Source organism: Heloderma suspectum, chromosome 3, assembly GCF_057233095.1.
Source record: "Heloderma suspectum isolate Gila_16-S chromosome 3, 16-S_ref, whole genome shotgun sequence".
NCBI classification, from domain to species: Eukaryota; Metazoa; Chordata; class Lepidosauria; order Squamata; family Helodermatidae; genus Heloderma; species Heloderma suspectum.
Genome location: NC_139460.1, coordinates 297,709,728 through 297,737,412, shown reverse-complemented (window position 1 = coordinate 297,737,412; position 27,685 = coordinate 297,709,728). Strand labels below are relative to the sequence as shown.

At 40.8% G+C, this 27,685-nt stretch overlaps 1 protein-coding gene across 9 annotated transcripts; it reads right to left on the bottom strand.

Moving 5' to 3' along the window:
• Nucleotides 1–833: 833 nt before the first annotated feature.
• MLF1 (myeloid leukemia factor 1) lies at nt 834–27,685 on the bottom strand. 9 transcript variants are annotated; one of them, XR_014789615.1, is made up of 11 exons: nt 27,570–27,685; nt 20,974–21,127; nt 16,228–16,272; nt 16,055–16,099; nt 14,786–14,830; nt 11,108–11,194; nt 8,563–8,691; nt 7,028–7,187; nt 3,981–4,113; nt 1,593–3,311; nt 842–1,264 (listed from the first exon to the last, which is right to left on the bottom strand). XR_014789615.1 is itself a non-coding variant. In XM_084847351.1 (10 exons), exons 1-10 carry the CDS (start codon nt 27,614–27,616, stop codon nt 3,200–3,202), a joined length of 957 nt encoding a protein of 318 aa, XP_084703477.1. In that variant the 5' UTR covers nt 27,617–27,685; the 3' UTR covers nt 834–3,199. The 9 variants fall into 9 exon arrangements, 6 of the variants coding, with proteins under 6 accessions (XP_084703477.1, XP_084703479.1, XP_084703481.1 ...); XM_084847351.1 differs by having other exon boundaries at nt 834–3,311; XR_014789616.1 differs by lacking the exon at nt 16,228–16,272.

Here is a 27,685-nt window from a genome sequence, read left to right as displayed (position 1 = left end):
TTTAGAGCTGACTTGCTTAGAAAGAACAATAGATTAGTAGCCCTTAGTTATGCAGCTATCCATTTGGTTCTGCAAGCTTGACTCTGTACTCCCCAAACCTTCCGGTATTCATATAGGCCAAGGAGTTTGCTAAATGTTCATTTTGTAACACTGTTTCATGGAAATAGATACTTTACATTTTGCTCATATTTGGGTAGACTGGCCAGAACCAGAGGAATGGTGACATATGTAGAACACCTGTTGTCCTATAAACATGCTTTAAACCCCATTAGAAGTTCCCTATATAACAGGGAAGCACAGTGAACAGGTGGCAATTTCAGAATCTATGCCTAGATTCCTTGGCTTGATCACATGCCAGCTGTAATCTTAATGGTAGAAGTGAATAAATCAAGGGATTTGTGCCAGAACCGAGCTTTCCACATCCAGAGTATAGAATCATGTTCCCTGGCAGCAGCTAGTAGCATCTGTGAAACTAAACAATGTTTGCTAGTTTGAGTTAGCTAGGCTGCTTATGGAGCTGGTAGGGTCTCAGGGCAGCAGTCTCAGAGGACCACTACATTATAACATCCCCCTGCTTTAAGGACTCAGGAACACTAGTCTACCTGCAGCTGCATAAGGATCATTGCTACTTTGGTCAAGTGTTCAGTTCAGAAAGCTAGTACTCCTTTTTCTTAAATGCAACCATGCTGCTTCTTAGGAAAAAATACATTTAGAGCACAATACCATGCATGTCTACTCAAAAGGAAGCCCTACTGAGTTCTATGAGACTTACTCCCAGGTAAGTGTGTATAGGATAGCTGCCTTAGTTACTTACATAATTTGATGAGAAGAGGTATATTATTCTGTTGAATAGTTCTTTATTAACAAAAAAGTGGCAAGTGTTATTTATGAATTTTCCATTAGATTTGAGAATTTTGATTTATGCAACACTGCCAGCTCAAATACTATGGATTAGGCAAATGTTTATTCAGTATCAAGAATATGCATACATATACATTTATTCCCTGCACAACTTTAAAGAGCAGAAAAATCATAATAGACCAAGATATTTATTGAAAGAAGTATCAGTACAGTTCCTTTACTTTGTATATGTTATGTTGGATAGTCTATATGTGTTACGACATTCAAATGTCAGAAATTCAAACTTTTCCAAGCCTATTCCTATACAAGGGCAATGTCTGAACTGAGAAGCCTTGAGCTAACTTGCAGAACTGACAAATTCACTTAGGGTGCAATCCTATGCATGTTTAGACAGGAAAAAAGCCTACAACTGCCAGCATGTCCCAGCCAGCCATACTGGCTGGGGGATACCGACAGTTGTGGGGCTTTTTGTGTCTAAACACGCATAGGATTGCGCCTTTAATTTGGTGTACTTATAGCTTGTACAACGACAGGTTGACTATAACCTTACGTTTTAAATAACATCCCATCTATTAAAAGAATGGAAGCGTCATGAATATTTCACAGTGAAAACACACAGCCAGCAAAACTGCAACTCCGCTGTGAAAGCAATGTGTAAGCATTCCCTGATATATATTTTTGTGCAACATTTTTTGGTTTTGAAAGAGAAAATGCCCCCCAAATCAGAATGCCCACAGTCTTCTGCATCTGTAGTCCATAACTTTCTCATCAAAACAGAATAAACCAAACGAAGGAAGAGCCAAATAATCACGAGGGAACAAGAGGAAAGCATCTTCAAAAGAGAGCTGAACGTAGTAAAGATGAAGAGTAGAGCACTAAAGACAGTCTTAAGATGCATGCTAGAAGCAGCTCTAAATCACCTGATGTGGTTTTTGTGGATTTTTGCTCCAGTCCAGAATTTTGAAGGTGACATGTGTTTCAGTGGTCATATATTTTCCAATTACGAATGACTACATTTACTCATGAAAATTAAAACTTTTACCAAAGTAAAATTAATTATTAATAAAACTTATCGAAATATGATTCAGAAAGCTATTTTATTAAAAACAAAGGGAAAACAAACTAGTGCAAACCATAACAGATAGATCTACACGGGACATGTTAAAATAAATATTAAAATAATTATGCTTCAGAGAGGGAATCAGAATGTGCAGTCCCAAATACGGAAATGCTGCAATTCAGATTCTTGATACCTTTTTACTCCCCAGAAAACCTGACTTGTTAAGTTATTAATTTGATTTAGGCAATATATGTTGGTAACTTATTCTGAACAGCCATCAGATAAAAAAGAAAATGCTATTTTTACTGAAAATATTTATATACTGCCCTTTCATTAACAAATCACAGGCTGTGTACAAAACTAGTTAAGACAACAATTAAAATACAAAAATGAAAACAAATAAAAACATGGAAATTAATGGCTTTTTTGTTCAAAATAAGTTTTAAAATCCATTATATCTAATAATTAATTTAGAATACCTGGAAATACCTTTTCCTTCACAAAGGTGGCAATGAATTACACTTCTTGGTTGTTCACTAGCTCAAATATAACTCCCAACACCAATCTGCCCAAATAGTTACAGCTCAGTTTAATTAGTAAGACTGTGGTTTATTGCTACAGGAAAGGGACTAACGACATGCTACTTGACCTTAGCAAGGAATATGGCAGAGGTGAAATCAGGATCATTTTCCAAGGCAGCAGAATGACCATCAATTTAGGGGAGGTGGCTGTGCTAAGGAATTCACAAAATTGAGAGAATGGTGGCAAAATTCAGTTTTATTTAAGCAATTTACCTGACCATTTTTTGAGGACTCATCTATCAATATTGACTGATTAATAGAAGTGTAGTACACATGCTACTCAGTAAAGTATTGCTTTAAAGCTATTGATATGTCTTTACAATGCTCTAGACTTTGACTGACTCTTCACCAAAACCACAGCAGTATTGCTTGAGTTACAAACAGCAGTTTATTAACTGTACTCCTTTGAAACCATGCACCTGTAGTTGCAGTGATACCGTTGTCTCCACACTTGCTAGAGCAGTTGGTGTTCATAAAAACTCTGTGCTTTAACACCATAAAGTGCTTTTCCATATCAGTTTTACTTTCACTGCTCAAAACCAAATGTTGCGAAGGAGTTTGAGCTGTCACAAACATTCAGTAGTCAAAGAGCAAAATCACTACTGCTAAGAACAGAAAGCTTGGTCTTATTCATTGATCCAGAATTATTGTGCCCTCCCCAAAACAGCCAGATTAATTTGAAAAGCAACACAGCAATTTATTTTTTGCTTGTTTTGAGAGGAACATGTGATCCCTTGATATTGAGCTTCTCCACAGAAGATTTAGACCATTGGGGCCCCTCTATGGCTGTTCTTGGGTAGGTCTTCTCCCTGAAACAGTAATGAGAAAAGGGAATACTTGATGTTTAGGGTTTTTACAGAAAACATCTTGCACAATAAACTTTTTAACTATCTGTTAAAAAACCCAAGAGTGTTGGTCACCAATAGGTAGATGTCTCTAAAGCGGCAGTAATACAAAGCTGTACCATTTCACATAGAAATAAATAGAGGCCATAACCTGGGTTCAAACTGTGGTGTACCAGCACCCCCTTCCCCACATTTGTTTTAAGAAGGATAAAACTATTGTTCAATTCAATCTTCATTCATGGATCAAGTTAAGAGACTCTTAAGAGAGCTGGTGGGGAGCGGTCATGTGTGGCATGACCTCCTCGTTCCCCAGCCCAATTTGCGTTCATCTTAATCCATTTATGCATTGATCGAAGATGCTGGAGCCATTAAGACAATTTTTCCTCTCCTTTCTGCAGGCACTTCTCATGTTTAAACTGAAGTTCGACAGATGGACAGAAAGAACCTCCAATTCAACCACAACATAAATATGCTAACTTGTTTGCAGGCAGGCATGGTGCCAACAGCACAGCAGTCATGACTATTTTCCTGAAAAAGCAATGCATTTGCACACCAGTATCTTAAAGCATGCTAGACATATTTGAGAATTTACTCCCGTAATGCCATACAAGGATGATAACAATGATTGTATACCTTCTGGTTGCTTCTTCCTTGCTTCCATGATGGATACTTCTATGTCTTGGTGCATCTATATTGTTTCTTCCTCCAGAGGGCTTGAACCTCAGAATCTCCTTCTGCCACTGTTCATCAAATGCATGAGCTTCAGCTGTGTAATACATTTAAAGTGAGAATGTCCTTACTGAAGGCAACCAATGCAGTAAATGATATTCCAATAAAAATAATATGGAATAATCTGAGACATCATTACAGAGCCAATGTGGTGTAGTGGTTAGAGTGTTGCACTGGGGTTCAGGAGATCTCGGTTCTAGTCCCCAGTCAGCCATGGAGCTCACTGGTTGACTTTGGGCAGTCACTGCACCAGTTCCCATGACACGACAGCCAACTGTGGGTTAATTTACCCATGAAGAGCAGGGGCGTGTGCCGGCCACCATTATGAACATGCAAGCCCCGGATGGGAGGTGCTGTGGCTTTTCATGTCGTCCAAACCTGGGTAGTGGGGGTTATTTGAGGGTTAAACAACCCTCGCATAACCTGCTGTCTATTATGGGGTTATGCGAGGGTTGTTTAACCCTCAAAAAAACGGTTACAAGCTCTGAAACAGGAGGTGAGACGGCTAGAGCGCCGGTGGCGGAAGTCTCGCTCCAAAGACGATCAGACACGGGCTACAGCTGTATCTTCAGCCTATCACGTGGCGGTGAAGGCAGCAAAAAAGGAATATTATGCTGCCTCCATCGCGTCTGCAGAGTGCTGTCCCAGGAGGCTGTTCCAAGTGGTCCGGAGCCTGGTCGATCCTGTGGCTCCGGAACCACTGGAGCATTCTAAGGCCTCCTGTGAGGCCTTGGCAAGACACTTTGCAGATAAAATTGATCAGATTAGGTGTGTTACTCTGCACACTGTGGATACAGTTAGTGAGCAAGAGGCGGCCTGTGGCAAACCGGTTTTGTGGGATCGGTTCCAGCTTCTTCCTCCTGATGAAGTGGACAAGGTGCTTTCATCGGTACGGCCGACCACCTGCTTACTTGATCCTTGCCCATCTTGGCTCATTATGAGCTGCAGAGAGAGACTGGGTGAGGGGATCAAGGCGGTGGTGAACGCCTCCCTTGAGGAGGGAGTGATGCCATCAGCCCTCAAGGAGGCAGTGATAAGACCGCTCTTAAAGAAGCCCTCCTTGGATCCTCAAGTTTTGAACAACTTTCGCCCAGTCTCAAATCTGCCATTTTTGGGCAAGGTGATTGAGTGGGTGGTGGCGGTGCAGTTGAATGCACACTTGGAAGAAACTGATTATCTAGACCCATTTCAGTCGGGCTTCAGGCCTGGGCATGGGACAGAAACGGCCTTGGTCGCCTTGGTAGATGATACGAGGAGGGCTCTGGATAGGGGTGAATGCTCCTTCCTTGTTCTCTTCGACCTCTCAGAGGCTTTCGATACCGTTGACCACGGTATGCTCCTGGACCGCCTGGAGGGGTTGGACATTGGGGACACCATATTGCGGTGGTTCCAGTCCTTCCTCTCCGGCAGGTACCAGAGGGTAGCACTGGGAGAGGAGGTTTCGGACCCGTGGCCACTTACTTGTGGGGTGCCACAGGGTTCCATCCTCTCCCCAATGCTATTTAACATCTATGTGAAGCCGCTGGGGGCTATCATCAGGAGGTTTGGGGTGCAGTGTCATCAATATGCGGATGACACGCAGCTCTACCTCTCGTTTAAAGCTTCACCAAGGTTGGCCGTAGAATCCCTGTTCAAATGTCTGGAGACGGTGAGTGGCTGGATGGGGAGGAATAGGCTGAAGCTGAACCCTGACAAGACCGAGGTACTTTTGGTGGGAGACAAGAGGAGGCTGGGGGATGTTGACCTGGTGTTGAATGGGGTACGGCTACCCTTGAAAGACCAGGTCTGCAGCCTGGGGGTCATTTTGGACTCCCAGCTGTCCATGGAGGCTCAGGTGTCAGCTGTGAGCCGGACAGCGCTGTATCAACTCCATCTGATACAGCGCTGCGCCCCTTCCTTCCCGACCATCTGCTCCCATCGGTAGTACATGCCCTAGTCTCCTCTCGTTTAGACTACTGTAATGCACTCTACGTGGGGTTACCCTTGAAGACAGTTCGGAAACTGCAGCTGGTACAGAACGCGGCGGCTCGCCTGATTAAAGGCAGCCGCTGGCGAGATCACATCACTCCAGTGCTGAAGGAGTTGCACTGGTTACCAGTTGTTTTCCGGGCCAAATTCAAGGTGTTGGTTTTGACCTTTAAAACCCTATATGGTTCTGGCCCAGCCTATCTTAAGGAGTGCCTCCAGCAGCACCAGACAGGGCGCTTAACAAGATCAGCCTCGGATGGCCTTCTCTCTGTCCCATCAGCCAGGACAGCTAGACTGGTGGGGACGAGGGAGAGGGCCCTTTCTGTGGTGGCCCCCACTCTGTGGAACTCCCTCCCTAGGGAACTCCGTCATGCCCCCTCTTTAATGAGCTTCCGTCATGCATTAAAAACGTTGTTGTTCAGGCAGGCATTTGGGGTGGGTTAGGGTATTTTAGAAAATGTTTTTATTGTAGAATTTTATTGTTTTAAACTGTTTTTATTGTATGTTGTACATCGCCCAGAGTGGCTGGGTGACCAGCCAGATGGGCGATTAATAAATTTAATAAATAAATAAATAAAAAACCCCACTGGCCAGGTTCGGATGATGTGACAAACTACAGCAATCCCCAGCCAGGGTTTGCATATTCATAATGGTGGATGACAGCACACGCTTTAGTGCCCCAAGGGTTAATTAACCCATGGTGGACCATTGTGTCATCTGAACCAGATCACTGACTCTCAGCCTAACCTACCTCACAGGGTTGTTGTGAGGACAAAAAGGAGAGGCGGAGGACAATGTAAGCTGCCTTGGTTCCTTGCAAGTGGAAATGGCAGGACATAATGTAATAAAGGCAGGACATAAACAAACAAACATACTTATTACTACTACATTTTTCTGTGTATGCATGTCTACACAAACCAACGTATGTAAACCATTGATAGATCATGTTATGACAAAAAAATCCTGGCTATAAGGTTTCTTACCTTCATCTAAATTGACAAATTCTTGATTCAGTTCTTCATTGCCAGTTTTGTTGTTCTTTGCCTTCTGAACAACATGAGCACGATCCTGAATGTGATGACCAATAGCCATTTTTTCCAGCCCACTTTCAGAATCTTTAACCGCTTTTCTGGTTTCTTTAATCTATATTAAAAGACAACAACATTTACCACCAAGAAAGAATACTTTTAGTCAGCTTTTTGGATTTTCCTTTTCAACCAAACTTTTACAAGATTATGGAAACAATATATGTACCCCAGATATCTTGCCTTCACTGTAAATAGGATATGGAAGGAAGGAAGGGAGAAGAGTACAAAACACAGAACAAAGGCACTAGCACTGATTAGAACCACACACAGCTGGAGCTTCACCTGTCATTTCTGCTGCAGCAACGCCGAATTTGGAAGAGATAAGAGGCTGTTCCTTTTAAGAAGCAGCTAGTCTCCTTAGGAGCAAAAACTGCTGCAGCAAAACCAGCAAGCAATGACCCAGTTGCATGCAAAATTTGCCCTTGCATGCACTTCTTTGAACTGTGTCCAGGCCACAACATGCATGTCTATGATTCACACACAAAGGAGTTAGGATCTATTTCTACCACTTCAAGGTCTCAATATTGTTCTGTTAGAATGGTTTCAAGAAACACCAAAGCCTAACCTAAATATAGCCTGTGAATGGACCTTTCAGCTACAGAGATAAGTGTGTGTTGGTATTTGCTACATGAAAGAGACACCAGCTATTAGTATGACATGCTAACCAACTTGAAAATCTTGGCTACTGCTTATCGGCATGCTCATAAGTATATTATTAGAAGCTTTCTGATAACCAACTACAGGACTGAGCTCTGAAGTGATCTGCGGTGGGTTATTTTCAACAGTCTTCTCCTGCTTACATATAATCTTTCATGAACCTGACTTCAGGGTTCAAATTCAAATTTCTTAGCAAAATTAGATGCAACAGCTGTGAGGAAGCCAGTGAAAGGGCATCTTAAGCATTATGAAAGGGCATCTTAAACACTTAAAAGGCAAGTTTCAACTTTAATAGCTGGTGTGAACAGATGAATCAAGACAGCTATTTTGTGCTATTGCTAATTATTTGTAGCATTTTAGGGGATAATTATGTGTACTGTTGCATCCAGATTTTAGTAACTTATCTGCTTAAGTATTTCAACATTTCGTTTAGTCTCATCAACGAATGCCTTGAAAAGCATTCATTGTGTCAATTTACCCAATGGTACTATGAGATGAGCCCTGTACTTGCACACTCACCCTTCCCCCTGTGCACTTCACTTTGCTACTTCCTAGATCACAGAAAACCATTGTTTGCTGTTACATCCAAACCACAACCCAGCAAAAGATGATTACAAACTAGGATTAGAAGTGTACATGTTTTCTAAATTGCAAACTACTCACCAGATTAAACATGACAATTTGGGAGCTTATGTTCCCTATGCATTACTGCATATTCATACATTCAAAAATGTATCCATCTCAAGGTGGGGGACCCCAAAAGATTAACTTACCCCTCCTGGAGCCACACGTGTCTGAGCTGAAGCCTGGAAAACCTTTGGAGGTTCATCACCCTTCTTGGAATAGGTCATCACTGAGGAAGAACTGAATGAGTGTGCATTTGGATCAAGTGCCATTTTATCCTGAGGTTAAACACAATTTAAAACAAAATAAAAACCACCACAAGGATACACAGTGCAAGGCAAGATTTAATGGTGTGCATTGCTCCCTTTAGACAATGAAAGATGAAATTTCATAGGAATGCAACTCTCACTGCAACATGGTTGTCTCAAGACCCAGGCCGGCAAAGTGTTTAGAATGATAAGCACTGTAGCCACTCATTTAAAGAACAGAATTCAGGATGAAAAGTACTGCGTGCAAGAACAGGCTTCTAAACCACCACTTGCCTGAGCACCTGTAGTGAGCACCTGTAGTGAGTAAAAAATTACTTGAGAATTCTCCAAAGGGAAGATTTACAGAAGTTAAGTTTCTTTCTTATAAACCACGAAGGACTAACATAGATATGTACAGGCCAGCTATTAAAGTTTGCAAACTTGTTTATATGGCTGTGTTGTTCATTCTCTATGCAGCAATTAAGCATAGATGGTGGGCATGGGGGAGTAGAGAGGAAGATAAGTTACACCTTTAATTTGTGAAAATGATTCCAGCAAAACATATGCATAAATACTACAGCTCTTTCTTGTAAAAAATACCCCATAATTCATGGACAATGTGGAGATAACGGCAAAGCTTAAAAATGCAATTAATCCCAAATTTGAGCTAGAATGTATTCGATGTTCAATATTACAGATGTGAAGCACTGGGGTAAAAATGGAAACATTCAGGGGGGAAATTTCCAAGGATTCCGCATTATTGACAATTTGGGTTTTGTTCTATAGTCTTGAGTTTCTGGAATTGTTCCAGTTAGATGCTATAGCAGTCAATTAATGTAGTTCTAAAAGTCACACGTGAGAGAAACAGTGTATGTTATTCTGCCATTGCCACTACATACAATGGAACAATGTGTGAGTTATCTCACCTACATTTCTTTCTTTCTTAAAGTTGAGGCTTGGTCTATGGAACTCACTGCCATAGTTCTTAATGAAGTTCCCAGTCAGACCTCTCCATTTGAAAATTCTGTTCCAATTACAAAACCTGCCACCAAAATAAAACCTCTATGCCTGGTTCCTATGGCATAGGCATGGGACTGACACCACCACTAATGGCAGCCTCTCAAAATGTACTAAAATTACAATGTTAATTAATGGGAATTGTTTACAAAAGGGGATAAAATGTCACTCTTCAAAAAACAGGAGACTGCTTAAATGTTCTTAAATTAAATATGCTTGGTTACCATTCCTGACAGGGGAAAGAGTTTTCCTCAGCTAAATAAGTTCTCAAGAGCTTTTCCTTCAGATCAGATTTCTCCAAACTCCACCTCAACCAATTCCTCAAACAGGAATGGATGCCATAAACCAGTCTTCCTCTGCTTCCAGCTTTTCCTGCTGCTTCTGGCTTTCTGGATGATTCAGATGTTTCAAGGACTACTTGCTGAAGTTCCCTCTGGTCAGACATATTTCACTTAGGTTCCTATTTTATGTATTACTTGCTCATAAATTAAAATCTGTGGAATATTAAATTTAGCAGTATGGTTTATTTAGACAATAATTGCATTTACTGAGATTTCTTTAAATGTCTTAAATGTTGATTATAATATTATGAGCAGAGCTGGCGCAAGACCTCCTGCCACCTGAGGGCGAGTGTGGCACTGGCAGGAAGGTAGCCCTGTAGATTGCCTGTGCTGCCAATGCCTCGCTTTGAAAAAGGACCCCTCAGAGGGAGGCATTTGGCTGAGCGGGCTCTGTGGAGAGCTGTGCTGGACACTCTCTTGTTGTAGCCTGTGCCACAGCAGGGAAGTGGCCAGTATAGTTCTGCAGAGTGGCTGGCCACCTATGCTTTCCTCAGAGTGAAGCATAGGCGTGGTGGCTGTGGTAACAGTAGCTGCTGCTCCCCAGAGCTGCAGGAGCTGCTTTCCTGCTACAGCATGAGAATGGCCAGTGGGGCTCTTTGGAGCACCTACCCACCCTATGCCTCACTTGGCGAGGCTAAGGCAGTGGTGGCAGTATTGGGACTCCTGGCAGCAGGCATGAGGGATTAACTCCGCCTCATGAGAGGTCCAGCCATGTTTATAAGCAAACCAAGTTATACATAATACATCTTATGTTGCTAAAGTAACCAAGTGACCTTAGATCCATAAAGAGCACTACAGTAGTATTAGGTGGTGGTTGTTTTTGGGTTTTCCCCAAAATTTTCTTTCCCCCCCTCTGCACCCAGAAAACCATGGTGGGGAAAACATGGAGTTTTCCCCCCATGGCTTCCAAGTTTCTGGGAATTTTACATCCCTATCCACAATGCAATGCTAATATTTCTGCACTGAATTCTAACAGTACCTTCTAGTACTTTATATTTTATATTCTCCAATTTTTTATTCCTCCTATTACTTTAATGAAGAAAGCCATTGCAGCTTTTAGTTTTAGATAAAGAAAAACACCAACTTACAAAATGTCTTTGAAAGTCCATCATACTGTTTCTCATGTTTGACATCATTCTGTCCATTGAAGAGAAAGGATCCCTGAAATCCATGTTCTGCCAAAAGAGAGGATAAAAGATAATTTAAATAATATGTTCAGCTCAGGGCTCTTGTCACTGTTCAGTCATATATATACAAATAAATATTTACAATTTTGCAGGGCGCATCAGAAAACTGAGAAAGAAGCATCTTAAATAATCCCCATTAAACAAAAAGCAAACACTTAAAGCAAGCAAAAGCACCAGGGTAAAAACATAGTGATTAAAAGCTACAGCAAAAAAAAAAAAAAAGGTTCAAAGTGTGGAAGGCAGCAGGTGATGGCTGTTGTTTTTTTTAAGACAAAACATTTTTACTTTGCCATTATGCTCTTTTAAGCTCTCACTGTGCAGAGCCGGGGACTAGAGTAGACATGATGCAGGAAATTTTTATTTGTCTTTTTTTCCTATGCAACTAGGGTGAGACAATTTAGATTGCAGGAAAAGATTAGGACACCCTCTTCCAAAGTGACGCTTCCCCAATTTTCACAGCAGCTCCCTGCTCATTATTAAAATGAAAACCATGGAAGGAAGATCATGGGTCACATCTCACTTGGGCCTTAGTCCACTGGAGGGGAAAGTGCAATAGGCCATTGAAATACAGGTCTCTAGAGTAATCAGAAAGGCTTTTCTCATTAGCTTCAACCAATTTGATCAAGATGTGAACTGATTTTATTGTATGAAATTTAGGTAGTTTCCCTGCTAGCATCAAGTTTTCAAATTCGATTGCACAGTAACAGCTATAGGTTACTATCACCAATGTAACCAAAGCAATGGAATACTGACAAAAGCCAGTTTATACCATTATGTGAAAGAAAGCATGAACCTGCCCTCCCCAATTTGAGATTACAAAAGCTTCTTTTTGGCTTCTTTCTTTTATGTATCATTATATTATTATGTATCATTATATTATTATTGGTACAAAATAAAGTCCTCTCTTTTACAGCATAGGCTTAGGTTATAGTTATATGCTCATAAAAGCTACACCCTTTGACATGGATAATTTGGATGACTAGGCTAGGTTAGCAATTTACGATTTGATGAAAGTATCCATAATTCAGATTCCCTTCTGTGATTTATTATTTGTAATTTAGGAATAAGATTTCACTCTCTGTGAAGGAGGATATGGTCTGATGAGAGAGCTCAACAAACAGGCTTGTATGACGAACTGTGACTTGGCTCCAATGTCTATTATGACTTCTCAGTAACCAAGGCTTCCGTTTACATAGATACCATTTGTCACAAGCAGTCCAACTGATGGATTACCACCACAAGACACACACAGAACATTAACAAAAGCATGCAAAAGCCTTTTTAGGAAGCCCAGTGGATTCATGGATAGTTTTAATGCAGATTCTACACACACACACACACGCACACACCCCATCTGCCAACACCCCCCTCTGCCCAAGTAATGGCAACAAAACCCAAATTCTGTGCAGAACTGAGCAAATCATATAAATATTTGCTCTGTATAGTGTATTTTTCTGTGCTAGTCACAGAATTTGGAATTTCTGAGAAAATGATAAAGGGTGGCAGAAAGAAGGGAATGTAATAAATGGATGGCCAGGGAGATTGGAACTCCAAAACAGGGCTGGCCCAAGATGGTTTGCTACCCGAGGCAGAACAGCAGATGGTGCCCGCTGCCCCATCCCCAAATCAGGGTAAATAGTATTCCAAGGCTGGTCCTATTATTCTGGCTCCCAGGGCAGAAAATCCAACAAATGCCTGTCCCTGAGAGTAAAAATACAACAATAACAAATTACAGAACTTTTAGGGACACCCAAAATCAGCTGCATCACTCTAACTAATGATGGAACTATCCAGAGAGGGCAAGAGGCTTAACCTCCAAACCATGCTTTCCACAAGCCCCATCACAACCATTTCTGATTTCTCAGCCTTCACTGGACTTTAATACCCACAGATTTTTAAATTTCCCACTGCAATTATGAACGCTAGGCAATATAAATATTTAAGATTCTCAAAGTGCCAAATGCGCTACATTCCACAATTGGTGAACCCATCACCCTGTAGAAAATATACAGCCCAATAAGACACAGCAGATATAATTAAGATAACCATTTCCATATGAATGACAAAACTTTTAGAATTAAAAGGCTGGCACCAACACTGTTTTGTTTCCAGTGCTGGCTGAAGACACTTTTATTTCCACAAGCCTTCCCTGATCGACCAGTCATGGTTTCCACTGGTACTCTTGTTTTTAAAATAACTGCTAATATTGTGTTTTATTCCTTTTATCTTTTATTGTTCACCACTCTGGAATCTGTTTAGATGTGAAGCATTATATAAATGTTATAAATAAATATTACAGCCAGTGTCAGAAAAAAGCATCGAGAGAAACCTTAACAAAGTTTTCAAGCTGAGCATGAGGTCAGCAACATTTCAAGAATTAAAGAGTCAAAGATGTAAGTAGAAGGGCTTGTACAGACAACTGGACTTCAACACATATCTCAACTGCATTTAGCTGGGTTGTCTTGCCAGTCCCAATTAAAGGGCACAGTGTGATATGTAATGGATTGTGGGGAAGGAGATAAATACTTTTACTGTTATTAGCCTAAATCTGATTAAGCTAACTGTGTGATAATCACTGAAGAGAGTGATTATCACAAAGAGCTTCAGCTATTGGGCGGTAATGAAATAAATAAATAAGGGGACCACAGAATTAAAAAAACTAAACTAATGTGTGTATTTTTAATGGCAAAATTGTTTGCAGACCACAAGGACATCATTACAGGAGATGTGCAAGCAGATGGATGAAGAGATGTCCTGCTCAACACTTAGGGTATCATTTACACTATCACAACACAGTCACACTCACTCAGCACTTGCAACTGCAGTAGGCATGCTAGCTGGAGGGTGGGAAAGGTACTTTGAGCCAAAGAAGAAAGGCAGAATATAAACAAATAAACTAAAAATATTTTCACAGCAATGAATATGATGGCTTGAGTGTTGGGGAAATGCAAATATCTCCACAACACAACCTGTGAGTAACAATAGTACATCTATTCTGTGAAAAACTTTCATGCGAAAAGGGCCTCAGAAGACCTAAAATGTACCTACAATATTTTACTGATAGAATGGTCAGAGGAGAGGACCCGTGTCATTAGCATAGTAGACCCAAACCTTAGCCAGCCACATGCTCGCTATAGTGCTACCCTCTAGGAACACACCATTCTGGAATATGCACTAAGCTATTACTGTAGTTACTGGAATAACTGAACACGAAGTAGTATGAGACACATAATCCACGTTATAGACTTCTCATTCGGTTGAAAAGATTAACTGAATATGGCTGAATGAATTGTAGCAGAATATATAGATTAATATAGAGATAATATTGCAGATACTACAGAAACTTTAACTGGGTTTTTATTCTTGTGACAGTTTAAGGGGAAGAGAAAAAAGATGTCTTTTATATTAACATTTCAATGTCCACAAGTTTAACAGGGACTTTAAAAAGTTCCACAAAATGGAAAAAAGGACACTGAAATGCAACTCACAAAGCAAATTACAAAAAGCTTAGCTTTAGTAGAAGAGAGAGACATGCCAATATCACCAAAAATTAGAAACTTGTGTGTTTAGTATACTAACCATGCCACCAAAACAGCCAAAAGGCATAATGGGAAAACTCATGGCCTGAAAGAGAAATATCAGCTCATATAAATTGTTGCATTAGTACTATAGCCTAAAGACTGAATGCATGCAAGGTGCATCCAGACTGCAGCTTTTCATGAAAATGCTGCATAAGGAAGAGGTATTGTCCACATAGTCTCTGCCACCAAACTCACTTCCTGTATTTCATGTGAGATCTTCATCTCATTGAAGAGGCACAAGCTTTTGTGCTATTAGTCTGAACAAGTGCTTTTCACTGTCCATCACCTTTTTTATTGGAATCTTGCCACCCGCCTCCCTCGATTTTTTAAACTTGATCATCTATTCATCTAAAAAGTGTATTAATTTCTAGCTGAAGATTTTGTTTAGTATAAGCCAAGATAGCTATAAGCTAAGTTAGCCATTTTATCATCCCAGAGCCCAGCAATATCATGATCCTATCTTAAGGTTCCTTGGCCCAATGTGGTCAATCTGTGGTGGGGAGTGCAATTGTGCAAATCCAGTGTTTGTTAACACGGGGTGGGCAGAGGATAGATTGGAATGGTTTCTGACAAAAAAGCTCCCCCCCACACTGAAAAATAATGCTTGGGGGAAAACCAGGAGTGGATTTTTGTGTGAAAGGACCTGAGAGCTTGTTTCTGGTACCACGGTTCCTGAGCTGAACATGTGCTCAGAGGCACCCTACTTTGTTCCTTAATTCTTAGCATACGTCCATCTGCCTGAGCTATTATTTTGCACCAGGCTCCTGTTGGTAGATCCCAGGGTTACAGTGAAAAAACAAAGCAGATTTTTCACAAGCTTGAAGTCTGCCCATCTCTTTGTTAACAATACACACAACAAAATTAAGAAACCATAGCCAGTATCCTAATTGGCACTAGTGCTAATGTAAATTGCACTGCACTAGCAAAAACTGTCACTAGCACAATACCAATAGTGTTTGCTGGTGTGACAGGAAACCCATTGTGCCAGCAAATGCTATAAGTGTTGCACTAGAGGTAGCTTATGCTAGCGTAACATAATTTACATTAGTGCTAGTGACAAATAGGATACTGCCTCAAGCCTACACTTCCTACAGGAAGGAGGAGGAACGTGAATGAAGGAGAAACATTTTAAGATTTGTTCCAGGGCACAGAGGGACCAAAAACTGAAATGAAATGTGACAAGAATACTGGTATGGACAGGCCCTTATGATGACAACATGCCCATATCACAAAACATTAGTGATCTGCATTTCTTTAGTATACTGACCATGCCACTAAAACTGCCGAAAGGCATAAGCGGAAAACTTGTTGCCTGAAAGAGAAGCATCAGTTCATGTAAAATTGTTGCACTAGTAACAAAGTGTAAAGATTAAAATGTAGAAAGAAGCCATGCCCAGATCACCAAAAGTTAAGAGTTTTGTGTTTCTTTGGTATACTAACCATGCCACCAAAACTGCCAAAAGGCATTAGGGGACAGCTCATCGCCTGAAAGAAAAATATTCGCTTGTGTGAATTGCTGCACTACTACTGTGGACTAAAGATTCATATTTAATAGATGAAATCTGAAAAAACCTCCCTAACTCACGCTTAAAGAAAGCACAGCATAACAGAAACAGAGGACCAAACTCAGCGATTGCTTGCAGCCATATCTGTTGTTTACACAACTGCTCTATTCAAATACAAAGCAGGAGGTGGCTGTATGTGTCTGATTTTAACTACAAGAGGGTTAAGAGGAGATGAACTTGCCATCTCTTTATGGCCTTCTAACCAGACTTCTGCCCACTCCCCCACAGCCTAGTTCAGATACCCGAAGTGAGCTGGACTGGGAGAACAGTGCATTGGAAAAACAGGCCATGGACAAGTAAGATGGGGGGGGGGGAAGGATTCAGCTCCTCTCACTCATGTGCCCCTTTTGACGCTACAATTAGACACCCCTCTCTGCTTGATTTGTGAACAGGGAGGTATGTGAACAAACATGACTGCCACTGTCACATTGAATTTGACCCTGAAATTGGGATCTTCAGTTAACACAGTTTACACTGTATTTGAATATATTTTCAAATATACTAAAAATATGGTTCTGTAAGTTAAGTTACAACGTTCTGAATTGCACACTTCCTTGCTTTCCCAGACATTAAATTCTATCTGCTGTCAAGATCAGCCAGTTCAGAAGAGATGTTGATTAAAATGAACAAATCTGTTCCTACCCAAAATATAAATTTTAGTAACTAAATTTCAAAGGGCTGAAATAAACTGCAGTTCACAAAAATTAAAATAAGTGATACAGCTAGTCTGCACACAAGCAATCATTTTATGTAAAAGCAAGAGATTATGTGGAGTTAGCAATGAAATACATACAGATTCTCTCAAATATTCATAGAACTCTGGTAATAAACCAAATCATCTCTCCCATGTCAGCACTTTCAAAGGTCATTGCAAAGAACTTCTGAGTAAATCTATCACCATATACAGAATGGTTTGACTTCTAAATCCACAGTGAAGAAATTATATGCTAATACACATATATAAATAGATGATGCTATAAACACCATCTAATGCAGTTACTTTCAGAAATCAGCCAAGTGGGCTTGAATATCTCTGCATGGAAAAAATATTAGAGTCTGGATAAAATTTGAATTTCCAAAAGCATGGATGAAGGGTATACTTATATGCAACTATCACATGGAATTTTATTTTACTACAACAGCCATTTTTTACTAATTCAGTAAGCACACAATACTTTCTACAGTGCAAATGCAAGACCAGTGTACATGTAAAACCAACTCTACCCATTTTTAGCCTACTATTTCTATACCTTTTCAATACCATGACTCATTTATCCCTTGTAATCCCCACTTTTCTTATCCCCATTTCTTTGTCTCCCTGTTTTACATTCTTTCCCCATCCCAGGGACAGAGAAGCTGATTTGGCCTGCCCAGCAGTAACTTCACTATCAGAGTTTTGAGTGCAAGAGAAATTCCGCCAAATGCTTGAACAGTCTTCCCTGCACTCAACTAAAATCGAGGATTTACTCAGCAATGCACTACTGCCACATGTAACCCCAGAGTAGCTAGTTTTGAAAGAATTGCTTAGCCTTCCTTAAATATGTGGACTAGAAACTTCGCAGCAGCAGCAGCAAGCTGTTCCTGAATAGTCCAGATTGTTCTAACTAGCACCTTGCTGTAGAGTATTAAGATTTAATCTCTTAATGAAAGGACAGTTTAACATTACTTATGACCAAGCCCAATTATAGTATTAGCTACTGCAGATGTTCTAAGGAAGAGGTTTGTCCCATGTTGATATGACCTGATTTCATTTAAAAGCAAGAAATATAATCAAGCCAACTGACAGACAAAAGCATGGCAATCTTCAAAAATAACACAATCTTCCTTTGTTTTAGAAGGAAAAAAATGAATTTAAACCTTACTCTCAAAGAACCTGATTGTTTCTATGCTGCTACACAGTATTATTTCCTTCTAAAATGAATGCAGTAATACATAGTGTAAATCCAAGAACTAATAATATAATCATGTGCAGAGCTGATCATTACAACAGCCCTGCTTCCTAAATGCACAGCCCCTCCACTTGGGTAATTCTATCTGCCAGTCAACCTCTCACTGGTTTGGTGTATCCCTCAGTATCAGGATACGCTTAGACATTAGAGGTTTTTTCAGCTGCTAGATATAAATTATGTTCCCTATGTATGTTTATGCTTGTAGTGATTTCATGAAGAGTTTACCTGGTTCCCCAGCACCTATAATCTTAACACAAAATAGAGGGCCTGCAAACAGTACATACAAGGTTTATTTGTTTAGACCATAAAAAATATAATTTTATATACAATAAACAGTGTTGAGATAGATACAGTCCTTCATCATTAAAACAATCAGAAGACATACATAAAGAAAAAAAACTTTTCACACGTACACACTGCTGGAAGGATAAATAAGGCACCTTTTCAGCTGTTGTCAGTTAACAGGAACTCTTTTTACTGCTGTTGATTTGATCAAAACACAATACCTCCAAGAAACTAAAGCAAATATTTGCACCTTATCTCTTTGTATATAGCGCAACTCGACAGCAGGTAAATCCTCCATTGCCCTCTTCTGGCAGACAGCAGGGTATCCATTACCCTCTTTCAGGGGGAAGGTTTGACTTTTGAAAGTGTATAGATTAGTCTGCATCATTCTATTTTTAAATGCCCTTTATTGCCATTGCCGGTTGACTGCCAAAAAAGTAGGCATGTGAAAAACTGTACCTTGACTGCCCAAGGTGTTCAGTCTCAGTTAATGAGCTGTTTGCGGGCATGGGACAAAAACCAACTTAGCACGAATAAATCTCCATTTGCACAACAGGAATTTCCACTATCTCCTCTGCCATGCATCCCCCAAAATCTGTTCCAGAAAGTCCCCCACCTCTCTGGGGCAGGTTTTAAGGAGGGTGGTGACTACAGGGGTAGGGGAACTGCCTCTCCCCATTGTCCATTCATGGAAGCGATACTGCTGGTGGGGTGGGTTAATTGGATAGAACCCAATGAGTTTAGACAGATTCTCTACTTCTATCGACAGAATTATGGTTCTACAGATGAAATAACTGTTGCAGATCAAAGGGAAGCTGCATGAGAAACTCAACATGGATCTAAAGACTGCATTCTGGGCTTTTCCCAGTTCAATGAAGTCAGGAAGGCCCTAGATTTCTGATCCATATAAGGTATGAAATTCCAGTAAAAAATATTTCTATCCCCTCCATTTCCTGGGGAGTTGTGCATACAGTATAAATTCTAATCTACTTATGTAAACATACAATATGTCTGAGGGGCACTTACAGCAAGAGTGTTTGGGCTTTGTTTTTCTTTTTAAATAATAACTGAGGACCAGGATGAAATGTATATGTTGCTCCAATCCTCTTTAAACAGAAATGAGTAGTTAACTATATATTCTTTTCTGAACTGAACAGGTAATACTATGATTTAAAGAAATGGAGTTGGGGAAGGACACACACAGATACCTATAATATGATATAGACCACTCATTCATTCTCTTTTTCAGGTTCAAGCTCCCTTGTAGTCAGAACAAAAGGTTGAGAAGCCCAAATGTGCAGCGATCTTTTCATATCTGGTGAAATGTTAACATGTGCCTTAAAAGCCTGATACTGCTCATGAAAGCAGAATTAGATCTGAAGTAAGCCCAACTGGATTTCTATTTGAAAGTAGCTACCAGAGTACAAGCAAAAAGGAAAAAAACAAAACAAGATCTGGCGGTTACCCTCCTGACCCGCAGGTGACAGTTTCTGCTGCTGTCAGCTATATTAAAGCATCAGTTCCCCATTCATAGACTACTGTTCTTGGCACAATTCCACAACCCCCTGTGGTTGTGTTATCCTTGAATACAAATTCCAAAGGCTCAGTTCTGACATTAGTCAGAGAAGATACTTCCAAGATTAAAACAATACATACATATAGCCTTCCAAAATGCAGAAACCAACCAGAGTTTTGTAGTCACAACGTTTTACACCAGAAATATGGATTTATTACGCACACCTAGAACACAATTTAATTTAAAAGGAAAAGCCAAAAACTATTGCAGTTTCATATTTGAAGACAGTATATCTATTAGATTTTATATCAATTTACTTTACCTTCCTTATAGGAAGATTCCAAGAATTCTTGTGTCAGCAAATTAGTGACTTCCAGTGCAATCCTGTGCATGTCTACTCAGAAGTAAGCCCTACTGAATTCAATGGGACTCACTTCCAGGTAAGCGTGTATAGAAGTGCAACTTAACACGACATATAGTACCAATTCACCAACATGTCATTAGGTATGATGTTATAGTAGTGTTACAGAGATGTTACATGGTTGCACACCATCAGACAAACTGGCACAAATGTAAACTTAAAGATCAGTGAGCCATACCTCTTTCTAGAGAATGAGATCAAATAGAATACAAGTCTTATTTAGTCTTTTTCTCTCTCAGTTAACGTTCTATGTTGGGTGGCTACTTAAAAGAGATTTAAACATAATTATCCCTGACTTACATGCAAGAAACTGGATGCAACAAAAGGTAAACTAACTTGCCCAGAAAATCATCAGGAGAATGGCAACTAAAAAATCCCCAATGAGAAGCACCATATCTTGCCACGGATTACAGGTTATGATGTAATGCATGAAACTAAGGAAAGACATACCTTGTGACTGTCCCTCAAAGCAATCCCAGGATCAGCATGTCCTCTTTGATCTAAATGTCCTTGTCCAGCACCTTTAATAGCAAGAAATGGATCCCGCCCAAAAGGTTCAGAAAAGAAACGCCGTAGATGCTCATTATGTGCAGCAAATGGATCCCTGAAGACGATATTAAAGGGCAGGGGGGAGAGAGACTGCTTATATCTATCTATACATTTAGAAAACAGGTAAGCTTCCAAGACGTACAATTTAACAGAAGACACCATCTCGGAGGAGGAAATACAGCGTTTACCACACTTTCATTAGCCAACACACACTGTTTTTCAAAGTTAAATTTGATACACATTTCATTGTTACACCAAAAAAGACCAGGAGGCAGCACACCAGAATAGCAACTCATACAGAGAGGCAGAGCATGATCTCTTCTGAGGCCAAGGGCAATGGGTTCATTCAATCTCTCCTGATGCAGACACACAGCACGATTACTTACCTTCAAAAGGAACTGACTGGAAGGAGTTTAGAACTTTATAGGAGTCTAATTTACCAATTACAGTATACTAGTAGTTCTATATACTGCCAACCTAGCAGTTCGAAAGCAAGAAATTTCAAGTAGATAAATAGGTACCGCTTCGGCGGGAAAGGTAACAGCGTTCCATGCACCTCGGTGTTCAGCCATGCCGGCCACATGACCATGGAAGCGTCTTCGGACAGCGCTGGCTCTTCAGCTTAGAAATGGAGATGAGCACCACCCCCTAGAGTCGGACACGACTGGCTGGGAACACCTTTACCTTTTTACCTTTTGTAGTTCTATATTGGTATAATCTGTCATGACTGAAATAGTGCATATTGTTCTGTCCTTAGAACTTGAATATACATAATTACAACAGGGAAACAGAGATCCCACTATGCTTGTTCTGCTATATATGCTTGTACCTTGGAAAGAGTTTAGGTTACACTAATAATGTTTCTCACAAAACCTTTACTAGAACAGCTGATTCGGTACGAAACACCAGCCACAGCAGAACACTGTATGAAAATAATATCACAGTCAACTCCTCAGAAAACAAAATGCACTGGACTGCCTTTCACAAAAAGGAAATTACTCCTGCACCTGTCTGCGCTATTCAGGAAAAAAACTTGGCAGGAGCAGGGAAGACTTTGACTGAGATCTACTAGAGCTTCCCAGGAACAGCTGCTTGGTCAGGGAGACATTTATAAAACCAATTTTATCCTAGACAGTATTTCTGGCTTGCCAATTCAAGATCTCTCCTTGTGAGGCAGAGGAAGCTTTCATATTAGTATACTGTTTTAGAAGTTAATCCCAAGGTGAAGTATCCACTTGTATGATCCAGTTTGCAGTGTCTAGAATAGATAGCACTTACTGCAAGTGAAAACTACAAGTTGAATTAGATGCTGAACAGCTTCTAAACCAGACACTTGTCAGCCACTGTGGCTAGTATAACAGACAACTGCATGGTCCCTATATATGTTTGTTTTTTTTAAAAGAAAAACAAGAAACCCAACTACCTATTATGACAATGGCAGAGTTCACCTGTCGCTTTGAGCCAGGAATTGTGGCTTATTAGACCACAGAGTCAGTTCACTTATTACAGTAAACCACTGTAGGTTAATTCACTTGTGGGGCACCACACTGTGCAGCAGCTGCCATTCGGAATATGCAAGCCACAGTGGGTGTGTGCTATGGCTTGTCGTGTCGTGCGACCCCAGGTGGTGTGGGTTATGTGATTGTTCTACAGTTATCCAGCAGGTGTTTAACCCTCACATAAACCCCACTGACTAGGTTCACATGACACAAATCATGGTGTGTGCCCACGGCAGCTTGCATATTCAAAATGGCCCAGAATGTGCACAAGCTGCATGCACCAGCATGCAACCACTTCATGTCCACTTTGCTTCCCACACTTGCAAGAGCGGGCAAACAAGGTACCAATAACTTAGCATTATGGATCATAAGCCAGCTTTAAAGAAAGGTTTGTTGTTGGCTTATGAATCCAGGCTTCTTTGGGCAGAATAAACTGTAATCCCAGGTGAAAACGCAACCCTAAGCTATGCCTGGTTTGTTTGCTCATAAGTGGGAGGAGCAAAGTAGGATCAAATAGGCTACACGTTATGGTTTAATAAGCAAGGATTCCTTGCTTCAAGTGATAGTTGCCTTTGGATGTCACGATGATAAGCCATGGTTGACTGTCATGACTTGCATGCTCCCCCTCCTCCTCCAGTGCAGCTACAAGGAGTTCAGAAGCTTTCACTTCCATTTTTTATTTACTGTGGATTCTCATGTTGTCTGAACTCATGTTGTCTGTGGTTAATTTTAACTATAATTGTTTGAAACACGCCAGTTTCAAACCATGATTTAGAAAGCTGGCTTGTTTCAGTCCATTGTTAAGATTAACCACAGCTTGTCGAGTCTCAATGACATGAAAAGCTGTAGCTAATCAAACACAGATGCCTCCTCACTGTTGTACGAGAAGAGGAAAAGTGAACAGGGAGCACATGAACCCAGCAGGAGGCTAGGCTTTTCCCCGTCACAATAAACCATGGTTTACTCCAATGCCCAAACACTGCCGATATGAGCTTTGTCTATATTCGAACAGTATCTCAAAGATTTCTACTAACTAAATACTCTAATGAGTATCATGTACAATATTGTCCTTCTGCTCCACTCTTTGACTACTACATTAGGACTAGATATCCTTCTGGAATGTGAGTTTACCAAAAAAAGAAGAAAGACTGAGAAGTTACTAGGGGACATCCCAGATTTATCCACTGAGGTTACTTATTGTGGATATCATAACATTTTTTAAAGACTTCTAAAGTGCACATGTTCATTCATTCATTTTGCAATTATCATCCTTGTTGAGAACTCCAAATTAGTAAATTTAGAAAAGAGAGTTCATGCAGAAGTGGGATCTGAACTGGGAACTTCCAGGTTCACAGCTCAGTTTCCTAGCCACAGTGCTACACCAGCCCACCAGTAGGGTGTTTTATTTAAACAGACTGCCATTTACATGTTGGCAGGTCCTCCACAAACAACTCATCTTTGTGCATTACTGGCCACAGTAAGAAACTTCCTGCATCTATCAGTAGTTTTATTCCTTCACACATAATACAGCATGGATTCTATTTAACAGATACTCCCTCATGTTTACTGCTTTGCTTTGGGGATGACAGGTCTACCCCCATGCAATGTATTTTCCCTTCAAACACCAATTAAGAAGCCAAAGCAAACATCCTATAAGAGATTTCCTCCAAAGTGCTCTAGGGGATGCTGGCTATGCATTTTTAAAGCTTAACTCCTCCTATATTGTGACAGAAATTAGATGACTAATAAAGAAAACAGACACAATATAATTGGAGGCTCAGAACCCTTTGGCCTTGACCCAGCAACACTACTGTGTGCAAAATCCAGCACTGTGTAAGCAGACTTTTCCTCACACAATGAGACTTTTCCCTCTTCTCCTACACCTCCCCAATCTGCTCTGGAAGGCCCCCCAATCTTCTGGAGCAGATATGAGGGTGAACAGGGGGCTGCATGGGGAGGGGGAATCATGGCCTCCCTGTTCTGCTAACAGAAGCCATTAACTGGATACAACCTTGAGTATCTCCCAGAGGTGGAGTATGCACGGCCCAGTGCTTTTTTGCTTTATTTGCACTCCATTTTTTAAAGTAAAAGCAAGTCACCTTTGGTCTTCTACATGATGACTAAAGAGACAAGATTGTGGTTCAAATGAAGGAAGACTGAGTGCAAAGGAAAGGACCTGCCTGTGCATGCAAGTCTTCAGATCAGCACCGCTGGATTTCAATAAAGTAGAAGTTGGCTGCAAAGCTGACATAAATGCTGAAAGCCGTGCAAAAAGAGCAACCTAAAAAAGTTGCTGACACAGGGAAAACTCATCCACAAGTTCACTCTTATTCCAAACTATCTGTGATCATGTACAATTTTAGCTTAAGAGGGATACACCAGAAGGTAGGAGTAGGTGTGTACGGACTAAGGGAGTTCACAAAAACAAACACCTGGGTGTACAGCTGATAAGAGAAGTTAGACCTACATCAGAATAATAATCAAGCCTGATTATGACAACTTCTAAGTATGTATACAGGCATGAAATTAGTCCACAAAAGGATAGAACTACCTTCTGTCAAAGGATTCATCAGGCAAATGGAAAATAAAAAGTGAATTCTAAAACCTATCCCTGGTTAAACTAGGACATACAAGTAAGAGGCCAGCAACAAGGGCGCTACACATATATTTGAGACAAGATGGAGCTCTGTCTCCATCTTGTCTCAAATAAGGAAAAATAAAAGGAACTATCTAACACAAGGAACACTGTAGAACTGTTTTATTCTGAAATAATGGGTGTTTGCTGCTGTTATGATGTTCTATAGTGAGAACAATATTTTAAAAATAAAGTATATCCCCCAAAGTGAGAGAGATCTGGCAGCCAATTTTCTCCCAGTTTAGAGAAATACCTTAAGTACACTGAAGTGGATTAAGTAACTGGAACCTATTTTCCTAGATTTAAGTTATAATTCGGAAGCTTAAATGTTACATTTAGGGCCTGATCCTACGTACTTTTATTTTGGAGTAAGCCCCACTGAGCTCTACAGTAATACAGAGGATCATAGTCGTAATGTTTTTTAGGAAGGGAACATGCAGCACAATCCTATATATGTTTACTCAGAAATAACTTCCACTGCATTCAGTGGAGTTTAGTCCCTAGTAAGTTTGTTTAGGATTGCAGCCTAAATCTTTAAACTTAAAATTTGAAGTAGGAGATAGGGATTTAAGTTAATCAAATACAGTATCTGACACACACACACGGAACAAGAAGCAGGAATCCCAGAGCTTTTGGCCTAAATTACTAGAAGAGTTATATATTATAACTTGCCTCCTTGCCTTTTTATTTTGCGCATGTGCTATTTTGATAGGGCAAAATGGACCAAATGAAATTAACATTTTCTGTCTTCTAGTTTCAGTATTTATTCAAAATAAACCAAATAAGCAGCAAAATTAAGATAACCCATTAATTGCTCTCTCAGACCCTTTTTATATCAGTATTCTTCCTCTGTATTTTTCACCAGCATTTTTCCACCTTTTTATATCACTATTTTCCATCTATATCAGTATTTTTCCATAGGCCTATTAATACCCCCCCACACACACATAATTGGACTTTGTATTGTAGAGATTGTGAAAAAGTCATATCGAACACTCATGTTGTTTTCTGAAATTAAACACAGAAATAGTGTGAGTCTCAATTCTTGTATTTGTAAAGTTAAAAAACAAAATACTTAGCCCATTTCCAGAAAGCTTTAAAAATGTATCCTTTTAGCATGAATTAAACTTATATCTTCTTGGAAGCAATGAGGTTTCTGTATAGGTAGCACCTTGGAAACACCTTTTATTTTGGCTGGGCTTGAGAACTGCACTGCTTATAACATTTGTTAGTCTGGCACCCTCAGTATGGCGGTAAAGAACCTAAACAACACTGATGTGCTGCAGCAAGAGCAGACTCTAGCCATTCTTCACACGGCAACCAGTGGCACAGTTCCAGAAGACTGGAAGGTTCCAGAAGGGTAGCCCTGTTTGCTACAGCAGATACAGACACAAAAAGAGACTGATGGCATCTTAAAAACTGACAGATTTATGGTGCAATCCTATGCATGTTTACACAGAACAAAGTCCCACAACTCCCAGCATTCCCTAGCCAGAATGGCTGGCTGGGGAATGCAGGGAGTTGTAGGGCTTTGTTCTGTCTAAACATGCACAGGATTGTGCCCTTATTGTAGCATACACTTTCATGGACTAGGGCTCACCTAGGCATACTTATTAAGTGTTATCCTCAGCTGGCATACACACACACACACTTATACACAGGGAAAGACCGTGATTAGTGGGACCAAAAGGCCATGAAATGCATAAGGTACAAAGGCCTTTGAGGTACATTTGTGAGGCACAAAGGCCTTTCACACACAAGGGTGGAGAGGCAGATTCTGTTAAACGTGAATAAGCACGTAATATTACAAAAACGACACTCACCATGCCATAAGCTTTCGCGGATTAGACTGTTGCATCAGATGCACCAAGCGTTATCCTCAGCTGGCAGGCCAAGCAGTGGGGTCATCCCGCATCCCCTACCCCAAACCCATGTACATGCCATCTACCCGAGGACAGCACATCATGCATCTCACGCAGCACTCTCTAGTCCACGAAAGAGTATGCCATGATACAGTCGTGAGATACCGCACTCTTCGCTGACTTCACTACAGCAGACTAAGACGGCTGCCCCTCTGAAAACAGTAATTGGGGGGCAGAACAGCAGATATGAGAGCGAGAGAGAACAGCACTGCGAAGACTTGTCCTTGGTTAGAAGGCCAGAATGCGGCAATTCTCCTCTTCTCCCGCGCCCGCCGACGCCATGAGGGGCTGAGCATCCCGTGGCAATCGAGCCCTTCTCTCTCCTAAACCCCTCAGCACGGGAGACCCGATACCGCCGCACTGGCTCAGCCCTTCCCGCTCCGCTCAGCCTCATGGCGGCCCCCGCACTAAGCTCGACTCAGGCTCCCCCGGCCCCCTCACCGAAAGAAGGGGTCGTCCTCGAAGACCCCGGACAGGCCCCCGAACATGACTGCGGCTTCCGGGGCGGCTCTTCTCCTGCGGCGGGAGCTGCTTCGGCCCGGTTCTACTCGAGCTCT

Coding starts and splice junctions, on each gene's coding strand:
- MLF1 (XM_084847355.1), bottom strand. CDS start 21,234: ATGGTGTCTTCTGTTAAATTGTACGTCTTGGAAGCTTACCTGTTTTCT. Junction 16,100..16,227: donor TTGGCAGTTTTGGTGGCATG/GTTAGTATACCA, acceptor CTTCTCTTTCAG/GCAACAAGTTTTCCGCTTAT. Junction 7,188..8,562: donor CACGTGTGGCTCCAGGAGGG/GTAAGTTAATCT, acceptor CTTTTAATATAG/ATTAAAGAAACCAGAAAAGC.